At 37.4% G+C, this 23,299-nt stretch overlaps 1 protein-coding gene across 1 annotated transcript in view; it reads right to left on the reverse strand.

The window, feature by feature from the left end:
• Positions 1-23,299, reverse strand: part of ALB (albumin) — a gene marked incomplete at its 5' end in the record, with an annotated part of 40,532 nt that continues 17,233 nt past the window's right edge. Inside the window, 15 exons of the mRNA XM_085304135.1 lie at positions 1-191; positions 432-491; positions 1,510-1,642; positions 2,149-2,372; positions 3,017-3,155; positions 3,323-3,420; positions 5,112-5,244; positions 5,842-6,056; positions 7,078-7,207; positions 8,231-8,328; positions 9,330-9,462; positions 10,260-10,474; positions 11,334-11,466; positions 12,227-12,287; positions 13,803-13,846. Of these exons, the coding sequence (XP_085160261.1) occupies positions 438-491; positions 1,510-1,642; positions 2,149-2,372; positions 3,017-3,155; positions 3,323-3,420; positions 5,112-5,244; positions 5,842-6,056; positions 7,078-7,207; positions 8,231-8,328; positions 9,330-9,462; positions 10,260-10,474; positions 11,334-11,466; positions 12,227-12,287; positions 13,803-13,846 (1,810 nt within the window). The remainder of the gene's footprint in view (positions 192-431; positions 492-1,509; positions 1,643-2,148; positions 2,373-3,016; positions 3,156-3,322; positions 3,421-5,111; positions 5,245-5,841; positions 6,057-7,077; positions 7,208-8,230; positions 8,329-9,329; positions 9,463-10,259; positions 10,475-11,333; positions 11,467-12,226; positions 12,288-13,802; positions 13,847-23,299) is intronic.

Consider the following 23,299-nt stretch of genomic DNA (forward strand, 5'->3'; position numbering starts at 1 on the left):
TTGATTTATAAAGCTTTTATTTATTATTCATTTTTTTCAAAGTAATAGAATTGGAAAGTTTCTGGAAAAGCACGTGGTTTGACAAAACACTGAAGATCTATGAAACATTCATTCAATACCAAGGAAAAAAGGTCATGGGCAGCAGAAGTTGCACAGAAACATCTTATCTTCTTATCTTCCCCACTGGCATCCTAGAAGGGAGAAATTAAAATGAATATTTTGTGAAATATTAGCATATTCCTAGAACTGCAGCTCTCTGTATGCTATATCATTATACGCAGAATGTACAACATAGATTAGAAAAAGCAAACATCTAGTGTTTAAAGGGAAGCTAGATGATTATTTGCTCTGAAACAAGGAAATATGTGGAAAGCTGGGCAGGGAGGGATAGATAAATGCCTCAAAATATGCATATTATTGCTGTTACCTACCATGTATTAAACTCCTCCAATTCCTAATGTGGCTCTGCTCTGGACAATTAGGTTTGCACCCTAGAAAAAGGAATATAGGCGGTTGTGAGAGACAGAATCCAAGGGAGTAAAGTATATAGTGCTTGAGCTTGAACCTTTCATAAACCTTAAATCTTGTGAGTATGTTACAGGTCAAATGACAGTTGTAACAGTACTTTCTAAATTTAAGAACTGTGCACTTGTGTGTTTTGAGTATTCTTCAATCATGCAAAGTTAGGAAGTAAGTTTTTTAGAGTGAGTTCTAAGCAACTTGTTTTGAGGTCTTCCTATACTTACCTAGGTAATGGTTGAGTTATGAATGAAAAAGGAGTTAATGGATAAGCGGTTTACAATATTGCTAATGAAGATTCTTCAGTATTTCAAATGATAATGATTGCTCTTTGGAAACTGACATTTACACTTCCTGCAAATGCTTGGAGCCTGCTCAGCAATATGGGTACAGATGAGCTGTTCCTGTGATTATTTTAGGGAAGGGCAAACGTCAAAAGAATGAACATGTTTGCAGTTAACTGAGTTGGGAAAAAAAAAAAAAAAGTGACTGTTCAAAAGACATAATCAGCTAGACTTGCCCTACCAATATATCTCTGTTTACTAGAACTGTGATATTCATCCAGATGCTCTCTTTACTGGTAATCCTTAGCGCCCTACAAGAATATGTAGCCCAAAAAGAAGTTTGTGTGTTTTAGAGATTTAGTTTCAGTTCCGTACATACATATTTTTCATCTATAACTTACAGAATATCATCCTTGGAGATACCAAAACCCTTCTGGACAAGGCCCTGAGCAATGTTCTCTAACCAAGAACTTAGTCCTACTTTGAGCAGAGGATCCATCCTCCAGACATCACTTCCAAATGAAATCACTTAATCACTACGATCTGTGTATAAATCCAATATATATGTTATGTTCTATAGGCAGAATTATTGCAAGAGCACATGGACAAGAAGCCATTGCAGTTTGTAGAACCACTTAGTGCATGATTTCCTGTTGGTTGTCCTGTACATTTTGGGTTTTTTTTGAATAAGRGAGATAGGAAATACCTCTTCCCCAAAGCACGTATCAATGTCTGTTTGCTTGCAGCACTTGTCTACCATGGCAGTGAAACCATCAGCAATTGTCTTTATTTGTTCTGCTGTCATCTGGGGCTTGCGTTTGATGAGGTTGATAAGCAATCTGGGAAGAAAGCCACAATATGTGATTAATGCTACCTGCTGTAGTTCATATACGTTTCCCAATTTATAATATCCCATTCTATGCAGAAATGGATCATTTCTGAGGCTTTTTGTCATGCCTAGAGGAGACTATGTCTGTCTGTGACTTCAAACTCCCTGAATCATCTTTTTTTCCCTTGCAGTTACAGACGGGAAAACCTTACCAAAATGATCTGTGTGATGTGTCAATTAATTACACCTTAAGGCTTACACTGGCAGTGGACCTACATAAACCTGGTCAGCTAGGACATGGATTTCACTGGAGGAAAATGCCTTATTTTACCTCTCTTCAACTACATGATGTTATGCACTGGCAAGCTCAGTACAAACATGTATTTCTGTCCAGTATTCTCTCTCTGCAGTGAAGTCCCTGTACATACCAAAACAGAGGTGTTGTAGCTTACTTCCTGTTCCCTTAGGAAGTGTTAAACTTCAGGAATTTTTCTACAAAACTTGTTTTTAGCTTACTTCATCTGGCTGACTTGCTGTTCAGCAGGAGAAGCAGTGCATAATTTTTCATCAAAGCTGAACATCTCAGGGTTAAATGGTGGAGGCACGTATTTGTCATCTGTTCCCATGGCAGTGAAGCATGGTCTCCTGTAAGCATAGGAGTCRCTGCAGCAGTGTGAAACGTTGTCGTTTATCGGTGTGGTCTCCTGTCTCTTGCACATATCCTGAATCACAATGCTCAGCTGAGAAAAGAAAGACGGGAAAAGAAAYACTAGTTACAACTTCTACAGTAATAATGTGTAATGATTGTATCATAATAGAATAATTGGAAGCGGAAGCTCTCAGATCTAAACATGGTCTTAAAATTTTTTACTTGATGTGTATTCTTGGCGTCAGGTATTTCATAGAATCAGTAAGGTTGGACGGGACCTCTGGAGATCATGTAGTCCAACCCTCAAACGAGTGGCCCGTATGGGGATCAAACCAGCGACCTTGGCGTTATTAGCACCGTGCTCTAACCAACTGAGCTAAACCTATTTATTCTTCAAACAATTTAAGCATTAAGCTAAATTCAGTAAGTACTGTTTTCTTTTAAGAGACTGTTTAGGAAAGCTAAGCACAAGTTGCCATTGACCTAATCAAACTGACTTTTGCTTTCTGGRGGAGAACAAAGTTTAGTTAAAATTTTCACAAGCTACAGTCAGAGAACACTACTTGGGTTCTCATGTCCATTAAAAATGAACAGAAGTCAAGTTATATTATGTAGACACTTAATTTGGGGTTCGTGAAAAAATCAGGGCATCTTTACTGTTTTATCAGAATTCAACATTTTTGAGAACAGAAGAAAGGTAAAAGAGAAGTAGGAAGAATCAATGAATGCACTCACATATCCCTCAGAGCAAGGTAAGCGTTTTTCTTCAGGAAGATGGCAGCACTTAACACCAACAGCTGTCATTTTCTTTCCAATTTCAAGCAAGGTATCAGTTGATACCTGAGGCATTTTCTTAGTGTAGCGGATCAGAATTCTGAAAAATTGTATCAAAAAGATTGTTCACATTTGATTAATGTTTTCTGCAGTGAATCAGTGAGCTAGACCAGTGAAGTGAAAACAGAAACAAAGTCCAAGTACATCTACCCAAAGCAGGTCAGGATCACTGCTTATGCTTGAGAATGCTTATTGCAAAGTACTTACTCTTTGAGGAAGTCTGGTTCACTATGGGCAGTAAGAAGATCACAGTTTGTCTTTACAACATCCTGAGTTTCTTTAACATGTTTTTTCAATTCCTCTTCCTGCAAATGCAAAATTATTACTGATCTTACAGCAGGACATTCTGGTCACAATCATAGAAACATACCTTTTGGTCTCTTCTAAATCTCATTAACTGTTCTTTTAACTGAGAATCTTAATGTTTTGATATACAAATCTTCCCTGCATCCTATAAATTGAGCAATTCCTTCTAGTGTGCAGTTGAAAAGTAAAGGGTGAGGTTTGTATTGCTGATATTCAGATGAGTTAGGTGTGTAGCCTAAGATTGCTGTCCGGACTTTCTCTGTAAGGCAGTTCCATGAAGGCAGTTCACTGACTCCTTGGAGTGATAGCTGAGATACAGGACAAGCATCACCTTTTGCATGCTGCAGCCAGTATCTCTCTCTCTTCATTGACTATTGGCAAGTATTGACAGTTAACTCTGGCTGCAAATCATGCTTTTAGATGACTCCAGGTTGGCAGCTCTCTGCAGCCACAGCTGCACAAGACTGAAGGTTAATGCTTGTTCTCTGGCTTCACAGCCCTAAAAGCTACACAATCCTTTAATCTGTCAAAAGTTGCTCACTACTGAAAATTATTTCATAGGAGTAGTTTCCTCAAACTAAGATTGCCAAAGCTAGCAACCTGTTGAAGTCCGATCATGCACATGCACGTGCACACACACGGCATCTAGCTCTCTGTGCACTAGGATAAAGAAACTCCCTCCTGAGCCAGAACAGTTGCCTCCTATTCTATTTTGAGTTGACAGCTTCAGAGGCCAGTTAAAAGATGTATATTGTTTTACTCTTTCTAGCATCAGTGACCCTCTAATCACTTGACATTTTCACGTGCAACTTGTAAGATTTTTTTCATTTCGTTTTTTGTTTTGCTTTTTTTTACCCCTAATGGTGTGTGTTTGAATTCTCTCTTATTAGTTTGTGTTATTCTTTGTTTAAATAATGTGATTGGTCATAACAGACGGATCATTTGTCTGGCCTGCCTGGAGCGGGGAGCACTTGATTCTCATATGAGACTTCAGTTCTAACATAATTTCAATACAAGAACCAGCAAGATTTTGAAATGTAGTTTAAATTAACTATCCATTGGACTTACAGTCTAAAAAAAATTTGTCAGGTTCCTGTTCAGGATTTGTCTTCCYCTTCTCTAATCAGGTGAGGTTTGTGGGGGTTTTCCTGTTTTTTTTTAATACAGGATTAACAACTGTGAGGGGAGCATCCTCTTTCTATCTCTAGGCCAAAGCTGTCAGTAAATCAACTTCTGTTGTCATTTGGTGTGTGATTCAGTTCAAGGTAAGGACACCTAAATTTAGGAGTGTCTGTGTGAGCTGGCCATGCAGGCTCCCATCCTAATCAGTTAACTGCTACTCAGTATATTCTGTGGAGCCCACAGAAAAATTCAGCTAATCAGCTATTAGTCTTCTCATTTAGAACAAGCTAAATAACTTTGGAGAAACAGAGGCATCAGGCAGTTGAGTTGGATTAGTCTGAGATTTCACAAAGTGACCAGTGAAGTTAATCCCTGCTCTGAGAAGACTCTGTATCCCTGTCTTGGGCTCTGCATTGTTTCATCTCTCTTCAGAATCCCAGCTTCCTCTGAGATCAGTGTCCTGAAATCCTTCCTGTCTGCTCTTCCATTGGAACTCCTCAATCCAATTATTTCTTGATAGGCACCAACCAAGCACTCCAGTTATGTGCAAACAAAGCATTGTACTTACAGCATTTCCATAACATTCGGCTGGATTGTCAGTTTTGCAGCACTTTTCCAGGAGATCTTCATAGCCCTTAGCAACTCTCAGAAGTAGCTGACTGGAGAACTCTGGGTGTCTTCTTGAGTATTCGTAAAGAAACCTGAAAGACACGATCTGACAGCATTAGAGCTACTGAATAACGTGCTACATTCTTCACGTACAGAATAATAACTGATGACGACAGTTAGTTAGATGGGATCAAGTACAGTGGAAAAAATCTTGAGTGTTCTTTTTTTGCTAGTATGCTTTGGTCATTCTGTTGTCTGCCAACAGAGTGAAGGCAAGAGGACCAAAACACTTTACCAGAATAGAATATTTCTTAAGGATGTGTTGCATATGGACATGCATAAAGCCCCTGAGCAAAAGAAAGGTGCTGATAAACACAGGGTTCCATAGGTAGAACAGTGTTGAACGGGAACAGTCAAAAGGTATATAGCTTTATAGAGAAACTATAGCTGAATTTACAACATTAGTCACATTGTACTTCCATTTGGTCACCTCTTTTCTCCCAAGTGCAATCAAAACGCACAAGACAGTTTTTCTGGTGTTGCAAAATGCCACAGTTCAGAGAAGAGAGCAGATAATTTAAGAGCAGAAGGCCCTGGCCTTATGTTTTAGTCATGGAAGTTGAATTTATGCAGTGCTCATCACTTCTTAGTGTTTAAATCCAACCACACACGTTGTTAGCATTACTTACTCTGCCATGAATAAGGAGTGGTCAGCCTCAAAGTGTTTACACACTTCCTTGTCGTGTATGTATCTGTCAACCAGTGAAGGAAGATTGTCAGGTTTCTCATCAAACTCTGCTTCTATAATACACTGGCTTCGTTCCACAATTGGTTTCTCGCAGCAGTCTTTGATTTTACTTGAGAAAACCTCGTGTTTAGAGCACACGTAGTTCACAAGCTCTGCCTGTAAAATTAAAACATATTATTAGACAAGTTATGAAGTAGTAACTTAAAGTTATTAATTCAGCTCCATTCTCTTTCCCAGACTCTCCTCTTTTTGTTCTGGTCACCAATTTACTTATCTGTTTCCGAAAGAAATAGTGTCTCTACAGAAAAAAGAAATATCAGAGACACTGACGTTTCCTGTGCCTTTTGAGAGTGATGTTTGCTGGCGGGAGTCAGAGAGAATGAGGCTCCCTCCTTGACCTTGGAATGGATTTATGACAGTAGGTTTTTCAGTGTTGCATCCTTTATCAGAGATGGGTAGATGATGAGACTAAAAGGATGATTTGAGTCTGTTGTGACAGACCACTCAATGACCTTCACTGCCTTTCCAGACTACATGTCTTCTCAATGTTTTTAAGGTCAGGGAGGGAGCCTCATTCTCTCAGACTCCCATCTCTGATAGAGGATGCAACGCTGAAAAACCTAGTGTGTCATAAATCCATTCCATGACACCAACTGTTTACAGGTTTGAGAACTATGTTTAGGTCCCAGGGCCCAGGCAATATTTAAATAAAGTTACTGTTGCAGTTTGGAAGTCTTCCCATGTAAGCTGCYCTCTAGATTTCACTGGCACTACTGGAAAGCTGGAATAATAGTAGTACATGCTGTAGGATTAGAAGGAAAAAAAAATCTGGCCTTTTTGCCTCTGCTTCCTTTTGCTCTGTGTACTTGGTTGTTGACTTGGAGTGAATAAATACCATCAGACCACCTCTCTGATGAATGTTTTGATTTCAAACAAAGGAACATACTATAGCATAAGTAATAACCTGTTATCATCATTATTATAAAGGGCTTGACCCAGAACTAGTCAAAAACCAAATTTCAGTAACAGTTAAGCTGACTGTGGTTTTTTAGTGGCTGAGGAACTATTCAGCAATATTGAATACAACTGCTCTAGACTGTGAATGAACAGCCGTAGAAATTATCTTCTTCCTAACTCTTTTCACATATGTAAATGTTTTTAAATATATTTAGCTTACCCTGTCATCCATGCACTCCACCATGTCCCCCTCACAGCACTCTTTGTGGATGTCCTTAACTTCACCTGTAAGTTTACGAAGTTCTGCGAATGGAGCCTTGGGATATTTTTGGCTAAGGCGAGCAAGATTTCTAGAAAGAAAAAGAAAAGAAAAATACATTTGATTTAAAGCTCACTATTGAACAGAAAATTTGCAAGTCATTAACATTTACAGTACTCTAATTTAGCAATGTTTGAAGGAAATACTCATCCATTCTTCTCAACTGACTTGAGCTGGCTAGAAAGAAGATATCTACCCTTGCTCAGTCACCCAATGGTCCTTTAAAGTAGATAAAAAGAGACAAGTTTGTGATCCTATCTGTGAAGGATCTCTAGATTAGCTAGCACAGACACCCATAGTCTGAAATAAATCTTAAAGCTGAAGCTAACTATATCTCATAAGATGATCCTAGTCAAATCTCAACATATTAGACAAGCTACAGAATGAAAGCAGTTCTCTGTGTTTAGGCAGGTGATCCATCATTCATTGCAGAAAGTCCTTCTTAGTCTTAAAAAAATCTGGCTTTGGCAAAAACTGATTCTGCCAGTTTGACTTTTTCATTGCTTTCAGGTTCAAACTGGCATTTTACTTTGCTGTTTACTAATATGCCTATCATTAAAAAGCTACAGGCGCAGCACAGGGCACAACTTTGGCAAAAATGTACATTAAACACACTGGAACATCTTGTTCTGAGTGACACCCTTTCAAATACCCCACAGCTACCAGAACTATCTACAGATAACTGTAGAATTTAAAAGAAATTAAACTTTTTTTCTCCTCACTAGTATTTACTATCAACCTAAAATAGACAGGTTTCCCTTTGCTTATTGTCTTTATACAGAAACCTGGTCAGAATTAAATTATATATTTAAACAAAATTAGCTAGGCAGAGAAACCACTGCAGGCAGACTCTAGGTTGAGAGGTTTACCCACTAATTTCTATTTTGTTGAAGAATGCTCCTCAGCAAAAGCATACTAGAAAGTATCATGAGTACAGTTTTCAAGCTCTGCAGATAGAATTGAGTTCTATCTATACTGATACGTTTTTTCTCTTGAGTAGTTTCCAGTTTAAGATAGTCAACCTACTTTTTATAAAACAGTGATTGGAACTTACTCTGCTTGGAAAATTCTCTCTCCAAACTTCTTGAGGATTCCACAGGAATATTTGTGCTTGATGCTTATTTTCTTGGCTTTTTCTTTTATGGCAGCTGCCTATGGTAATAGGATGCACATTGTCACATGAAATTGATTACATTTAATAGACTAAGAAAAAATAAATCTGAAAATCCAACTTCAGAAACACAACAGATTCTTGTCTGGTTAACTGTAAAAAGCTAAGCAGAGAATTTATTAGTTAGCTTTAACCAGTTAGTTTAACCATCTAGCTTCTAGTCTATGTACCTTATAGCATGGTACAATTCTGGTACCCATCCTCCATTGCTTGCTAAATATTAATTTAATTGAAACTCTGTAGCCTCAAAGGAGTGCAAGCTGTCTTTCAAAGCATCACAGTGACCATGTGGAAGTCACTGGAACGGAGTATGAAACAGGAAAAAATTGGCTCCTGCCTTCCTAAAGGTTAGCAAGAAATCTTGGCTACAGTTCCCTTAAAAAGCAAATGTGTGTGGAAGTTACCCGATCCTGAGCCATATGGCTAACTTGATTAATCCTGACCCTTTTATGCAAGTTCTTAATGCAAAGATTTGCATGAAGAGACAGATTCCACCCATTTCTCACTTCTCTATTTGCTTGGGCAAGGAATAGGGGAAGAATAGGAGAGACCTCTGGAGATTGCATGTCAGGCTGCAAAGTGAGCTCTTGCTACAGTCCAGCCCCAGTTTGAGTGCTACATATTATCTGGATTCAGCACATGTGCACAAGACTCATGACTGCCTGATACTGTATTAGCAAAGGGACAAAAAGGCAAGCTTCATTACACTTTGCCTTTGATACTTTCCTTTTTCACTTTAAAAAAAAAAAAAAGTGATTATTTATTTATTTATTTGGGGGGCATCGTATTTTATGCAGAGCCATAGACAAATGGTTACTGAAATCCATCATGGGAAAGCAAAATTTGTTTCGGAACTATAAACCGTGATTTGACATTGGCCTCTTAAAATCACTTCTAGACATAAAGAGAATTACTGCCAAGATCAGAGACCTTTATGTAGCAGACTAGAATGCTTTTACCCAACGTGAAAAATCTGATCTACCTTTTCATCCAAGCAAGTACCGATGTCACTCTCTTTGCAACAGCTTTGAAGTGCATGTTCGTAATCAGCAGCCAAGCTAAGGATTGCAGGAGCATACAGGAAAGGGTTTCTTCTTGCAACCGAATAGATGAAACTATAAGGGAAAGGAAAATATAAGTAGTGTATTCCAATAACAACAAATGGTATCAAATCTCTGTATGGCTTCTCTTTTTTTTCTAGTTTAGAAATTTAACCTAGTTTCCCAACATACTGCCAACTAATGGTAAATGCTGAGCTAAATCTTAATGTTTCCCGTGCAGAGCTTAGTAACAGTGACAGAAGGATGAACTCCCTGTATCTTCAGCCACTTAGTTTGATTTTATATATTTTTAAGGCATTGTCAAATATTTGAAAGTTTTGATTTTGAGAGTGAAAAATTCATCAATTTTCTCAATATTTTATTGCCAAATTATATTCTCCTTACTGTCATCTTTCTTTGTATCCTTTCCAATTGCAATGGGGAAGGGGAAGCACAAGCTGGAACAAGTAAACTGCTAAATCAACAGTGGAAACACTGGTTTTCCAGGGTTTTCTTTGGAAAAAAAACCCCATAGTTCCATTAAAAAAAAAAAAAAAAAGAAGAAGAAGTAAGAAGTTTTCTAGGTTATAGGTTAATTTTCTTTTTTTCTTTTTTTCTTTTTTTTTTCTTTTTTTTTTTTTTTTTTTTTTTTGCTAACATCTTTGACTGGAGAAACCTATTCTAGCATGGAATTAAAATAGATGATGAGAGTTTTGGATATTTATTGATTGACTAGCTGTCCTATGCATGCAGATAGGAGACTGCATACTTTTCCAAATGTGCTATATGTCTGCACACTCTGTATACCTTAGGAATATGCCTCTTTTGCATAACTAAACATTTAAGCAGTACGACATCTGTGGTTTTCTTACTGTCCCAGAAATGACACTCTGTYGTCTTGGTATTCCTTGCATATCACATCAGAAGCTGGTCTTTGGTATGGCTGAATGAAGTCTGGTTGGTGAACTTTAAATGACAAGAAACACTGGTTTCGCTCAGGATCAGCTTTGTCACAGCAGTCTGCCATTGCACCATATGAGTCCCGGAGTTTTTCTACATGGCAGATTTCATCCAGGAAAATTGTGGGCTAAAAGGGAGAAATTGATGAGGGTCAGAAGTACAATTGCTGATGAAAAGTGTAATATACATTACCTTTATTTGTAAAAGAAAACCTGAATTTAAAAAATAAATTTTTACTAGATAGGATTTAGACCATAAATCAGAACAATCCATTGTTTTCAAAACAATTTAATAAAGTTTTGCTTTATGTGATCCAGGAGCAACAGTATTACATYACAAAATGCTTTATCAAGAAAAAAAAGTTCTGATTTTTAATTATAATTTAAAAATATTCTGTACCATACAGTGGTCTCATTTCACTTATATTCTGACTAAAGTGAATTTTTAGGTGAATTGTGGAAGCAGGATTTGATATTCTAGTTGACAAAGAGCTTGGGAAACCTTTATAGAGAATGACCGTAATCATGTCATTTGTCTTGAATATTAGAGCTGGCAAGAAAACAATCATCTCAGTTTCTTAGAGGTCTGGTTGAATTTGCTGGACATCCACGGATTTGGGGTACCTGTAGATATTTTTTGATACCTGATCTTAGGAGTTATCATCTAGAACTAGACCTGTATAAAAACTGGGGTATTTGTACTAAAAGATTACATCTGCTTTTAGGCAACACTAAACTTAATGTGCCAAAGTATGGTTTCTRGGCTCCCAATATATGACTCCACAGGTCATTTAGGCACTTCAGAAAGGCACAATTTCAGAACCTGACGGAAACATGTTCTTTGTTTCAGCCTAAAATCTGGGCGTCAGCAGTTGACGTTATCAAAACCTGAGAGTCTGAAAGCATCAGGTATAAATGCTCAACAGGATGATTTTGGTATCTGCATACRAAGAAGAGAAGCACAATACCAAAGGATTCACAACGTACCAGTGACTTTGTGCACTCAGGAGCATCCTCATGGCTCACACACTTGTGTGCCAGGTCAACAACATCCTTCACCAGCTCAGAGAGCTTCTCATAAGAGCATCTCTGGAGATACTGGGCAAATGTGATCATGGTGCTGAAACACAAACCATATTTGGGAGTATGTAAGAAATAAAACAACAGTCATAATTTCCAAAGACTCTTATGAATTCAGAATTGTTTCTTCAAATGACATGCACAAATGCTTAAAAGGAGTAGCATGAAGATCATAGCACTGGGTTCTGTTTCCTTCATGTTCTCAACTCCTTTCTGAAGAATGCTTTTAACCTTTACTTCCCAAGAACAACAGTCGTAACACACTAGAAGCAATGCAGAAAAGACTGGCTTGAGTTTTCTACCCCTTCTACCTAGGTCATTCAAAGGTGTCACAAACTAAGCTGTTTTAGCCATTGTTATATAAAACATCAGGCACTTCTTCAGGGCTCTCTGCTATTTCCCAAACCATTTTCAAAAGCAAATAATTGAATTCTCTCAGAAGGCCTGTCATAGGTTTTGTTTTGGGGTTGTTCAATTTTTTTGATAATGTCTTAATCCTGAATAACTTCTCTTCATCCAGAGATTATCAAAATTGCATTACTCATGCCTGTCTTACTTTCACGTGAGGAACACAGGTTTTTTGTGAACTTTGCAGAGGGTCATATTCCCAGGGACCAAGAAGGTCATCATGACTTTTGCAGGTCTTAAAGTATCTCTGGGCTTAGAAAACGTATACTAATAGTAAGAAGGGTAACTTTATGCTATGGTTCAGTGAGGCACATATTTTCCTTGCTGTCTCAAATGGCCAATATCAGAAAAATGAAAAACAAGAAGAAAATACAAATTGAACATTCACTTACACTGCTTTAAATGTATCTTCTTTCAAATCATTGTACCGATGGGCAATCTCACTCTTGTGCTCTAGGGAAAAAAAAAAAAAAAAAAAAAAATGATGGTCATGGTCAAATTTGCTTGCTAGATCCCTCGAAGAATACATTCTGGGCACCTTGGGCCAGATTTTCAAAAGTGTTCAGCATTTACGAGCTCCTGTGTTCACAGGATTAATACCGTTATTTTGGAACAGACTGATCTAATGCTCAGCTCCTTTAAGAGTCTCACCTTTGTATGGTAAATCATCCTGGAAACTCTGTATTGCTTTTCAGAAAGCTTTAATCTAAAGCTTTTTTTTCAGGCCACCTCTGAGCAGAACTCTATATTCCGTTATTTGCAGATACCTAACTCCTGCCTATGCTCATCTTTCTGAGGGAACCCAAGTGTGCAACTCTATGCTTCTAATACAGTATTTAACTTTGTAAGCATATTCATAATTCAAATATTCAAAATGTCTGCTGCAAGTTATTGTTAAGGGATAGCAAACATATTTTTCATAACCAATAGCATGATAATGTCTACATCATAAATAAAAGAATGCAGCTGCAGTTTAACTGCATATGCATTAGTATGGTTATCATTTTTAAAACATAAAATTATTAACYGGGCAAATTCATATTCTTTTTTTCACTGAATGCATGTCATGTGTGTTCTTCGTGAGCAAGAAGGCAGAAAAAACCCTTCACTTGGTCTTGATGGTAATAAAAGAGGTTGTAGTTTACCACGCTCTTGGTCAGAAGGCTCCCCCAAAGCTTTCCAAGCAGATACTGAGGCAGGTGGCCACAGTCCTGACTGAACTAGACGGAGGTCACTTGGTTGTAGAAGTACCACTCAACAGCTTTAGAAAACGTGGAGAATAATTCCTCACCTCAGCTGAAGTCAATAGACCTGCTTTGATGATATTGAATATAGTGCTGAAAATTGCAATTTGAATTTTTATTGCTGTTGTTAACTGATATTTCCAGACCAACTCCTGAAAATTCAGTTGTTAAGTTTGAGCATTTTCATGTTTAAACAAAAATCAAAAATTTCAATGAGAAAAATTCTAGGACATGCTGTAGAAATATTTGTTTGACTAAGATCTCAAGTTTCATAACACATGGAAAAATGACCCAATGGGAAGTTTTTGGCTAGCCCAGACTGGTATTTATATTTTTGGATTTTTGACCTACCTGTGACCTTTAACTGGCAAGGAACTTACTTCTGAAATATCATTCAAAGGAGAGCAGTTCCAGAAGCACAGTGCATTCACTGGCTCCAAGCTGGGAATAACAGATTCTAAATGATCAGCAGCTCTTTGCGTAATACTCTGACGTTGCAAAAGGGCATATTACTGTACTTACTYGCCTATTTAAGTAATTATCTGGAGTGGTCTGCTCATCCCTTCAAGATTTCTTTGTTCAGTTTCTTTTCAAGTCGATCAAATTTTTCTATTCTCTTTCATTGACTTTGGATCAAGTTCTCATAAGTTGTTCATGCAATTGCATAAAGTCATCAAATTAATATAGCAAAGACTGCAAAGACAATTAACTGGTCCTTTCTTACCTGACTCTCGAGCAACTCTTCTCAGATTCCTGGATGCAGCAAAACTAAAGAGGAAAATAAATGAAATTAACGTTACCCACTTCATGGCTGCAGATTATTTAGTGGGCTGAATTACTGAGAAAATGCTAGGAAGATTGAGAGGAAAGCACTTGTTTATATACTCTTTACAGACACTATCTGTAAATTATTAACCTTACAGTTGGCATTTGTAGATTTCCATTAGGTCTGAAAGAGATTACAAAACTTTGAATGTCCTTGCCAAAAATGAATTTGGTATTATTTGTTTATTATGTTTTTTTGTCCTGAAGAGGTTGAACCTTCCAGCACCCAAACAGATAAAGTTTTGCGTAAATTTCCTTATCAAATTACAAACAGGAGGTTCAAGGCATCAGACAAAAATGTCATCATCTAATCCTATAGCCGTGCTTCTTTTTTTGCTAGTATTTCTTAAAAAGCTCTGCAGATTGGTATTATAGAGTAAGCATTCACCCAGATAGGACTCGGTTCACATATTCATTTCTTATTAAGAGAATTTTAATTTTACATCACTTTACAAAATATGAGATTGAAAATTTCTTAGGATATTCTAGATGCCTTAAAGTCGTCCAGTGACAGAAATAAACTGAATGTTTAAGAAGCAGCTTTTCATTTTGGAATGGCACAAGTGCACAATCTACTCCTGTAGCTGCTATGAAAATAAGTCCATATTGGTARGAAAAACAGGGATGAGCACAAAGATGCAGACAAATGTCTTCTCAAATTTCAGGTGGCTTCTGAATTCTTAAAGAAACAAAAGTTACAAGTGTGGAACAAGTAAGTGCCAAAGAATCTGAATCTCACAATATATGTAGCTCCAGAGCAGAACAATTTAATTCAGACACTGAATCTTTGTCTGTAATTTGGAATTGATACTCTTAAACCGCATAAAACTGCACCTCACCCCATATTTCCAGCCATACACTTATGGTAATATCCAAGAAGGAGGCTGGGCAGGCAGCAGAAGGGCTGATCTGAGCACCTGATTTGCAAGGCTAAGTTCTGTTTTTCTGTGGGTGCTGCTATTCGTCGTGGTCCAGCTAACTGCCAAATATATGTGCCAACACTTGCAAGACCCATCATTTCATAATTTTTGCAACGAATTAGCATTTGTATTMACATCCTTTTAAGACTAATCTCTTCATTATGCACTGCTCTCCTATTTGAGAAGTTTCTGTTGATCAGTCAGTAACTTARGAGATCCTACACAACAAGAATTGTGAAAAGTTTACACACAGCCCCAGGACATAGAATAAAACTGAAAATATTTTTCTAGACTATTTAGAGTTTAAAAAAAGGGTAGTAGTTGGTATAAAAAATTACATATTGGTAAAATACAGTGATGGACATAAAGACACAGGTAAATAGCTTCTCAAATTTCAATTGGCTTCTGAATTCTTGGACTCAGTGCAAAGTGATGTTCTTCCACAATGGGAAATACGATGATTTACTCCAGCTGGTTTCACCATATTTTAATAGGGAGCTGATGAAGAATATAGAAGAGAGCTGAACTCCTGTGCATTGTTTGCACTGCTGTCTGAGTGGCCAGAAGCACATGTTTACACAGCTGACCTCTGTCAGTCCTTCGGCCTCTTTAACAGACAATGTAGARAAGTGCTCTTACCCGTTGCAGTCAATTACTTAAGTTTTAGTTTGCCAGAACTGCAGAAATCTCTGAAGGAAATAGTCACTAGCCTGACAGAAGCTGTTAAAACCACTGTGATGGTATAGCCAGCTTGAAAGCTCTCTACCACTCCATTGGTGTATGACGAGCTCATGCAGATATCTGAGGGAGGGGGATAGACTGAATAACATCTCTAATTCCCCTTAAAGTCCTTTTCCATAATTTTCAGTCCTGCTTTTGCCTGCCTGGGATGCTCTCCTCATACCTCCTGATCTCAGGTTTTCACTACGTAATGTCCATTAGCCCAAGACAACATTTTCCTTTCCAGCTGGTTCACTATCTTCTCATCCTCCTAGAAATAAGATATCTTTGTTGTGATGTGACTTGTGTTTTTCTAATTCTTTTTTGGATTCAAAGCCCAGTCCCTGTCTCCACTGTATTTCATTGAATTTAATCATATTTAGATAGAAATTTCACTAAAACCAGATGATTTCTCACTATTGCACATTCCCTGAAGCACCTGATCTTTGCCGTTATCAGATGCAGCATGGATATGATCTAATAGCGTAATTACTCCATTTACATATTTGCTTAAAATGTTCTGTTTGGGTAATTTTACTTCCTGTGAAGTTAAAACAGTTAGCATTTGCAATTCAGGTGTAGAGTTGAAATGAAAGTTTCTGGTAACCACTACCTACTGATGTCCCTCCTCTACAGATTTTCTTCCGCTCCCTCCATCAGCTGCTGTCACTTCTCCCATCACACTACTCCTGTCCTCTCAGCAGGCACCACCTACACGTTCTCTGGTTTTCCTAAGTGCCCTTTCAAAACACTTTTTATCATTGTAAAGTTCTTTCTTCCAGTTTGCACCAGCAAAACATCCATTTGTCTGAATATATCTGAGCACCTAGCATGCCTGTGTATCTTACAGCCCCCAGTCTCTTATTCACTGCCTGATACACAGAAACTAAGATTAGCCGCAAAAGCCACTCCTTCAATTCCAGCCAGACAAGACTGCAGCAATCTGCAAAGAATTTGGAGGTGAGAGCTTGGAAGACACCCTGGGTGAGCCAAACTGAGGGCAAATCAGAATGACAGTTGAAATGGTAGCTCCTCTGTAAATCCTGCTCTTGATAAGTGAAGCTTTAGGCATATTTAAGCTTTATGCCAGAAGCAATCCTTTCCCTTCTTCCCATTCAATAGCAAAGGGCTCAAGGATCAGATGAATGACAACAGCTAAYGACAGAAAAAGACCATTCAGCGTAGCTTCCTAAACTGCCTCTCTCACTTGTGACTCACCTCCTCTTCTAGTCCCAGAGTAGAAATCAGCAGATTGAGCTATGCTAGCTAGGACTCTGGTGTTTCAAGGGCTAGGCAGGATACAGGATGAACAGGAGYCAGCAAAAGAGCTAACTTTGGAAAGTGTCTCTTAGGTACTGACAGAAATTACCTCCAAGAAGTGCTAAATAAAACATCTGGACACATACTTCAAGCATGTGAATATTCCCACTAAAGTCACCGAGACCGCTTACAAGCGTGATATCAAAATTAAAACTTTATTAGAACATCAGAATGACCTCTGTGCTGTTGATGTTAGTTCAGTAAAACCCATTTCTGCTGCAATTACAGAATATACATGATATGAATATAAACAAATATATATATCTATTGCTGATAACGTGGTTAGGTGGAGTTAGGATGGAGAATAGTCAATGAAGCCTAGAATCTTATTACTGCAAGAGTAACACAAAAGGAATAATGACATGTTCTGGTAATTTTAAAGTTTCATCTTTAAGGTTTTCCAAAAAGGAAGGATTTCTGGATAAAAAAGGGGGGGAAAAAATTGCAGAACTGGAGTGGCTGACATTTCCTTACCAAGAGACTGCAAAGCAGATGGATTTCCAGATAGCCTGTAATGGATAATACTCCTGCTACTGCCTTCTGCTCTAGCTGAAAACCTGCAGGAAAAGCTCCTTCTGACAGGAGGCTGCTACTTTTGCTTACTTTCTCCCTCTGGTGGCTGGATTTCAATCCACACATCTATTCTCAGCGCACTGCTAGATGCCGCGCTCTTCCCCTGGCACCTTATTGCCAGTAGTAGCAACTGTCTCAGTATAATTAAAAAAAGATTTTCTAATACTTCCTTAATCTTAGTTTAGCTTATTAAGTTCACTCTTCTGTTCCTCTAATTTTTATGAAGGGAGCATTTTTATCACTATTTTAAATTATTCTTACTGAGAACTGTGTGACTAATTCAATTTTCAGTTTGCTGGGAGTTTGACAAAATCAAAAAAAAATCACTTTGTTTCTGAACTTGAGGTTTTTTTAAAATTCTTAAATAAAATGAAGTGCCTAAGCCTAAAATATTTTCAAACAATTTTCATTTAGAAAAATATCAAAACTACGCATCTTGTCTTTCAGAAAGACCATTCTGCCTTTGAATAATTGTGTAAGAGTAAAATTAATTTAAAGAACATTTAGGTACAATGAAATTGCACTAGGTGTTGCTTTTGCAAAGAAATTTTACATTTTCCTAAGATTACTCCTGATATCTTGGCAGGTAATAAATTGTTTTCTAGTTAGTGATTTAGTGGAACAAGGCCTTATTTTAGGAATTAAAGGTGATCTGTATAACTCTAATATAAAGAATAGTGAGGGAAAAGCAAATTTCCAGAAAAGTRTCCTGTTTTTTTCATGACAGAAACAGAGATTATTTCAGGTAGCTGTAGCAAAATTCCAGCCATCTGGGGAATAATGAGAATTTTGACTAATACTCTGGACCTTTCAGATCTGTGCTGCTTTACTCTAACAGGACCCCGGGGAAGAGCTGTTTAAACTCTTCAGTCTGTCAGTTCTGCTGACAACATCCCTTTCTCAAAGAACAAGCAATGGCAGAAGCATCAGCCTTCTTTATTAACCCGTTGCCTTCAGAATGGCTGAAAACTACCTTGCGTTTTTTGCATTATCCCTTAAATCACTGACATTTGGATATACTAGTATTCTGAGTTTGGAGACTTATACACACATTTKGCACTGATACATATGATTATTGATAAAAATGGTGAGAGGCTGAATGATGGATAAATAAACCRTGCTTTTTACAAGATCTCAAATAAAAGTGATGGAAAGAGTTGACTCAGTGATCCAGTGGGTACCTCCAATGAAAGTCATTGTAAAGTTGGAAAATATTACTGCGCTACAAACATAAGCCTGATTTCCCTGTATCTTGTACCTGTCTCCTTTCAAATCCTAATACAGCATTCAGTGAGACATAAACATGCATTTAGGTGTGTTGCTGATAACAGTAAACTGACTATAAAATGCAACCAGACTGTAACATTGCTCAAGTCAAAGTGGTGAGAAATGTCGTAGCAACAAATCATGCCTTAAGAGAGCTCTTGAAATGTATTTCTGGCTCTTTGCAAAGAGCATTCTTCAGAAAATGACACCTGAATATTAGGAGATTCAAATCTTTTTTGATATCTTGAAATTTAGCACGCAAAAAAAAGTCTCAATAGTTAGTGCTGCATCTTGAAAGCTATCTGGAATTTTCCCCTGTAGCATTGTGCAGTGTTAGCAAGAATACCACTGGTCCCCTGGAGTTAATATGTAAGTTTGTAATACAGGGTCCATGTTTATTTCTAGATACCGTCTGTTGTCTGTCCTGCACTTCATGCCAACATTTCATATCACTGCTGAGAGATTTGAACTCCAGCATTGATGTTTGTTTAACAATCTTAAATATTATACTGAGTTTCCTGTTACTCAATGCTTCCATGCTTTGAGTAAACCTTCAGCAAAGTTGCCCTGGTATTACAGAAAGAAATGTGCTAATTGCATTTTAAGATAAATGCATCTGCACACACAATTATGTGCAAAGTTGCAGATAGAAACTAATAGGTTTTCAGATGTAGGAGTTCAAAGGAAAGTAATTCCAAGCCTAATTGACTTGGGGAAAAGGTATGCATCACTTTTAAACATTTTTATCATGCCACACTGTGCAAAGTTGAGGAGCAGATACAGAGTGGAGAACTTCCTGCTCGAACTCCTACTGGAGAAACACCTTCAGAGATACCCGTTTAACAAACTTCTGTCCTGCATATGGCCAGTCTGCAATTTGTGCTGTGAGCTSTCTTATGTAGGAAACGGTATAATTAGTAGGAATGAAGAAATGCCATGGTAGAACTATTGCTATTGCTCTTACAGAGTTTCTGAACCACAAATTTTACATTACCTCCTTTATCAGAAAGAAGCACACATTCACCTCCATGTCCAGGTGATTTGCACTTGCAGGAGATTGGAGGTGAGTGGAAAGAATTCAGCAACTGAAGAGAAAGCTATTCATATTGCAGTGGGATTAATATTCCTGCTTAAAAAAATAGGTAGATCAAGAAGTATTAAAATTATATGAGCCTTTTGAGTAACAAATTTGATAAATCATAAGGAGAACAACTACCAGGGCACGTTTGGAAAGTTAATCCTTTTTAAATCTATCTCTCAGAAAATAAAGGCTATTAGTAACTCCCTAATTCTGTAGCATTTAATTTTAATTACTGTTGTTTCTTCTTTCTGTTAAAGGCCAATAATTTTGTTTGTGTGAATCAATAAAAATCGTAATCTCAAAAATGAAGGCAGGACAGTTTACCAAACCTTGAGATATGCCTGTGCCAGGATCACACCTACTGCAAGTAATTGCAGTTCTCTTTTGGAGGTKATTTTGGTTTTTTGTTTTGCCTTTTATATATATATACATATATATATATGTATATAACCTATCTTATGATCACATGAAGGAAGGCAGCCAAATAGCAATGTTCTTCACCTGAATAGTGGTCATAGCCTATTCTGCTGAAGTGGATGAATACAGCAAAAAGAATGCTACTTCTCTTTTAATCTACTTGTAGGTGGAAGTGAGATCACCCAAAGTAGGTGTTGCTGTCTCCTATTTTCAGTGCTGTGCTTACAGACATAGGGCTTAGCCCTTATTTTTTTCCATTAGATGGTAGCTCATTTTTTAATAACTTTAATTATCAGTATCTTTCTCAGTAAGTTCTGGGGTTTTGGAAACATAGTCAGCTACTGGTCTTTTTTTGCTCTGGCTGATTATGTTTGCTATTCTTATCACCAATTCTTGGCTCACATATAAAACAAGTCAAACAACTGAAAGAGATATACATCTTTTATTTGAATAGAGATGGACTCTTAGATATAAAATGAGCAAGAATAAGCAAAATATGCTCATCTGATATGCATATATAAACGTTGAAAGGATTTGACTATTATATGTACAGAGATGGTAACGTATATTAAACTGTGTACTCAGAACAGAGTGTATCTTTTGGCACATCCTCAGAACTGTTGTTAGGGCATTCGTTTTGGTGATCAGCCATTCGTGATCAGTTTTGCAGAATTTTCTCTCATCCAAATAAGCATTTTTTTGTCAAATAGAATGACTATTCATAGTCTCACAAGGTATTCAAACACACCTTAATAAGTCAAGAACCTAACTCCAGTAAGCTCAATTTGCAATTTAGTGACTAAGTTTTACAGTTTTCTTCTGGAGCAGACTCAAGACCCCAAATCTGCATCCTCAATGCCTAAATAATCTTGCAAAGCTGAACTTCACGCCAAAATCCAGAACACAGACCACAGTGGCAGGTGTGTGTAAAAAAAAGTGTACGTGTAAAAGACATGATGAGTTAGACAAAATCTTGAACAGAGCTCTCTATCTATCCTCTGCCTCACTTCTATGCAAAAAAAAAAAAAAAAAAAAAAAAAAAAAAAAAAAAAAAAAGCAAAGATCTTCCCCCCGCTCCTTTACTCATTTTTGCTGTTTAATACAGTTACCACTTCAAAACGAAGCAGTTCTGTGCTCATATTAAAGTGAGGGAAAAAAACTCATCTTTTCCCACACTCTCTCATCAAGCCCATCTGCAAAGCAGAGCTTTCTTAGTTGTGCTTGAAAGCACACCCCAAAAGTTTCGTATGTGTATGAAAATAAGTTTTATATATGTATGGGTATGCATGGTGGATGTATGTTTTCCAAGTAGCAAAGTTAAGCTTGAATATGATAACCTGATTACATAATTTGGCATAACACCCTCCAAAGTCCACCTGAAGAGACACACATGAACACACACACACACACACACACACACACACACACTCTCTCTCTCTCCCCTAATGCTTCTGCTTTTTTAAGTTATTACTTTCTTTTTTTTTAAGTAGTCCCTAAACTGTATTTTCTGCATATGACATAGCTACTCACCATGTATTTATCTGTATATGAGAAGTCAAAGTGGCTCTAATGTATATTGTAGAGAATATCTTTTCTCATGAATACGTGTTTAATGGTATATTGCTTTTACACACAATGCTTTTTTCTCACATGCAGATCTTCTAAGTATCCACAGGATGCTGGTGTTAATCATGACCCCAAGATCACAGTAACTTGTGGATATTTTAGCTCTGTATAGCTTRGTTTTGTTCTTTCTAGGCCCCACCTTCAACCTGGTATATAGTTGCTTTAAATGACACTTCCTCTTAGGAAGAAAAGTGCATTTTCCGTAGCTTTCTCTTCATGATTGTTGGTTGAGAAATCATCTATGTGCATCCCATAGTATCTCAGTTATAGTACTGCTATTTCAAGAACATCACTTGACAGTGTTTTGGGGGGTGTATGGGATGCTTCTTAAAAATGAAAGCTGATTATTTATCGTAGTTTCTGCAGACTTTCCATCCTGACCATACTGATGGAAGTTACTATACACAAATGCGATTGCAAGACACTTCAGATCTATGTATAGTAATATATGGTGCTAGGAAAATCCACGTGAAAGCTCCTGGTTGTCCTATTTCTATAAACAACGATCCTATCCTCATCTTTGTAGCAATATGCTTGGTCTTATTCATTCACACTGCAAAATTCCACTGAAATTTCAGAGTGGGGAAGAGATAGTCCCCACTCCTTGCTTCATCTTGTAGATGAACCATGTCTCTTTTTCATCTCCGTCCTCTAGTCATCCTGAAGGTTTATATACGTTAAGCTGACATGGAAAAAACTATGTTAAATAGTTTTTTATGAAAGCTTTGATATGATTTAATCACAGCATTTAGGTGTGATATCTTTAGTATTTATTTTGCCTTTTGGGGGAAGGCTGTAGTAAGTTAGCAAGCATATTGTGCGTGGTGCAGCAACCAGCCACAGACCAATCACCTTTTTTTTCCATGTTTTCTTTGTCCATTGATCAGACTGAAGAGCTTGTGCTCATATGTTGTTATAGTTCTTGTTATGCTGTCTTTACAACCAAAATGCTCTGTTTTGACATTAACTATGTCTAAACTAAGTCCTGTTAGTAAGTCTTATTGCGATTTCTGCTATTTCATCCACTATAGGTCTGATTCCTAGGGCATTCATAGATACCCTACCCATTTTTCTCATGAAATCCAAAATGTAGAGGTGCAGCTGCCTTGCCTTATCAAGTAACAGTTGCCAGTATCAGCCTTTGGTATCGAGTATAAAAACRGTTTTGTTTTGCCAAGTGAAGTAATACATTATTGACTGTAGGCATTTCATATTGACTCCTTTTTAATGCATTAAGTCGCTTGGCTCTATCCAAATGTGCAGCCTTCAGTGTTTTGTAAGGCCATCAACTGGCCAGTTCTGTGGCTTTAGCAATTATGTCTCTTTTTCCCATGTCCTCATGACTTTTTTTTCTCTCAGTATAGTAGATAACCTGCAAAGTAGATGGAATGGCTTAATCATTTTATTTATTTCTAGTTAGCAGGCCCCTCAAAAACATCACAGCAGTGTTTTGGTATGAGTAAAAGTGCACAT

This window comes from Rhea americana, unplaced genomic scaffold (genome assembly GCF_003343005.1).
Source record: "Rhea americana isolate MKP2758 unplaced genomic scaffold, rheAme1 scaffold_203, whole genome shotgun sequence".
Lineage (NCBI taxonomy): Eukaryota > Metazoa > Chordata > Aves > Rheiformes > Rheidae > Rhea > Rhea americana.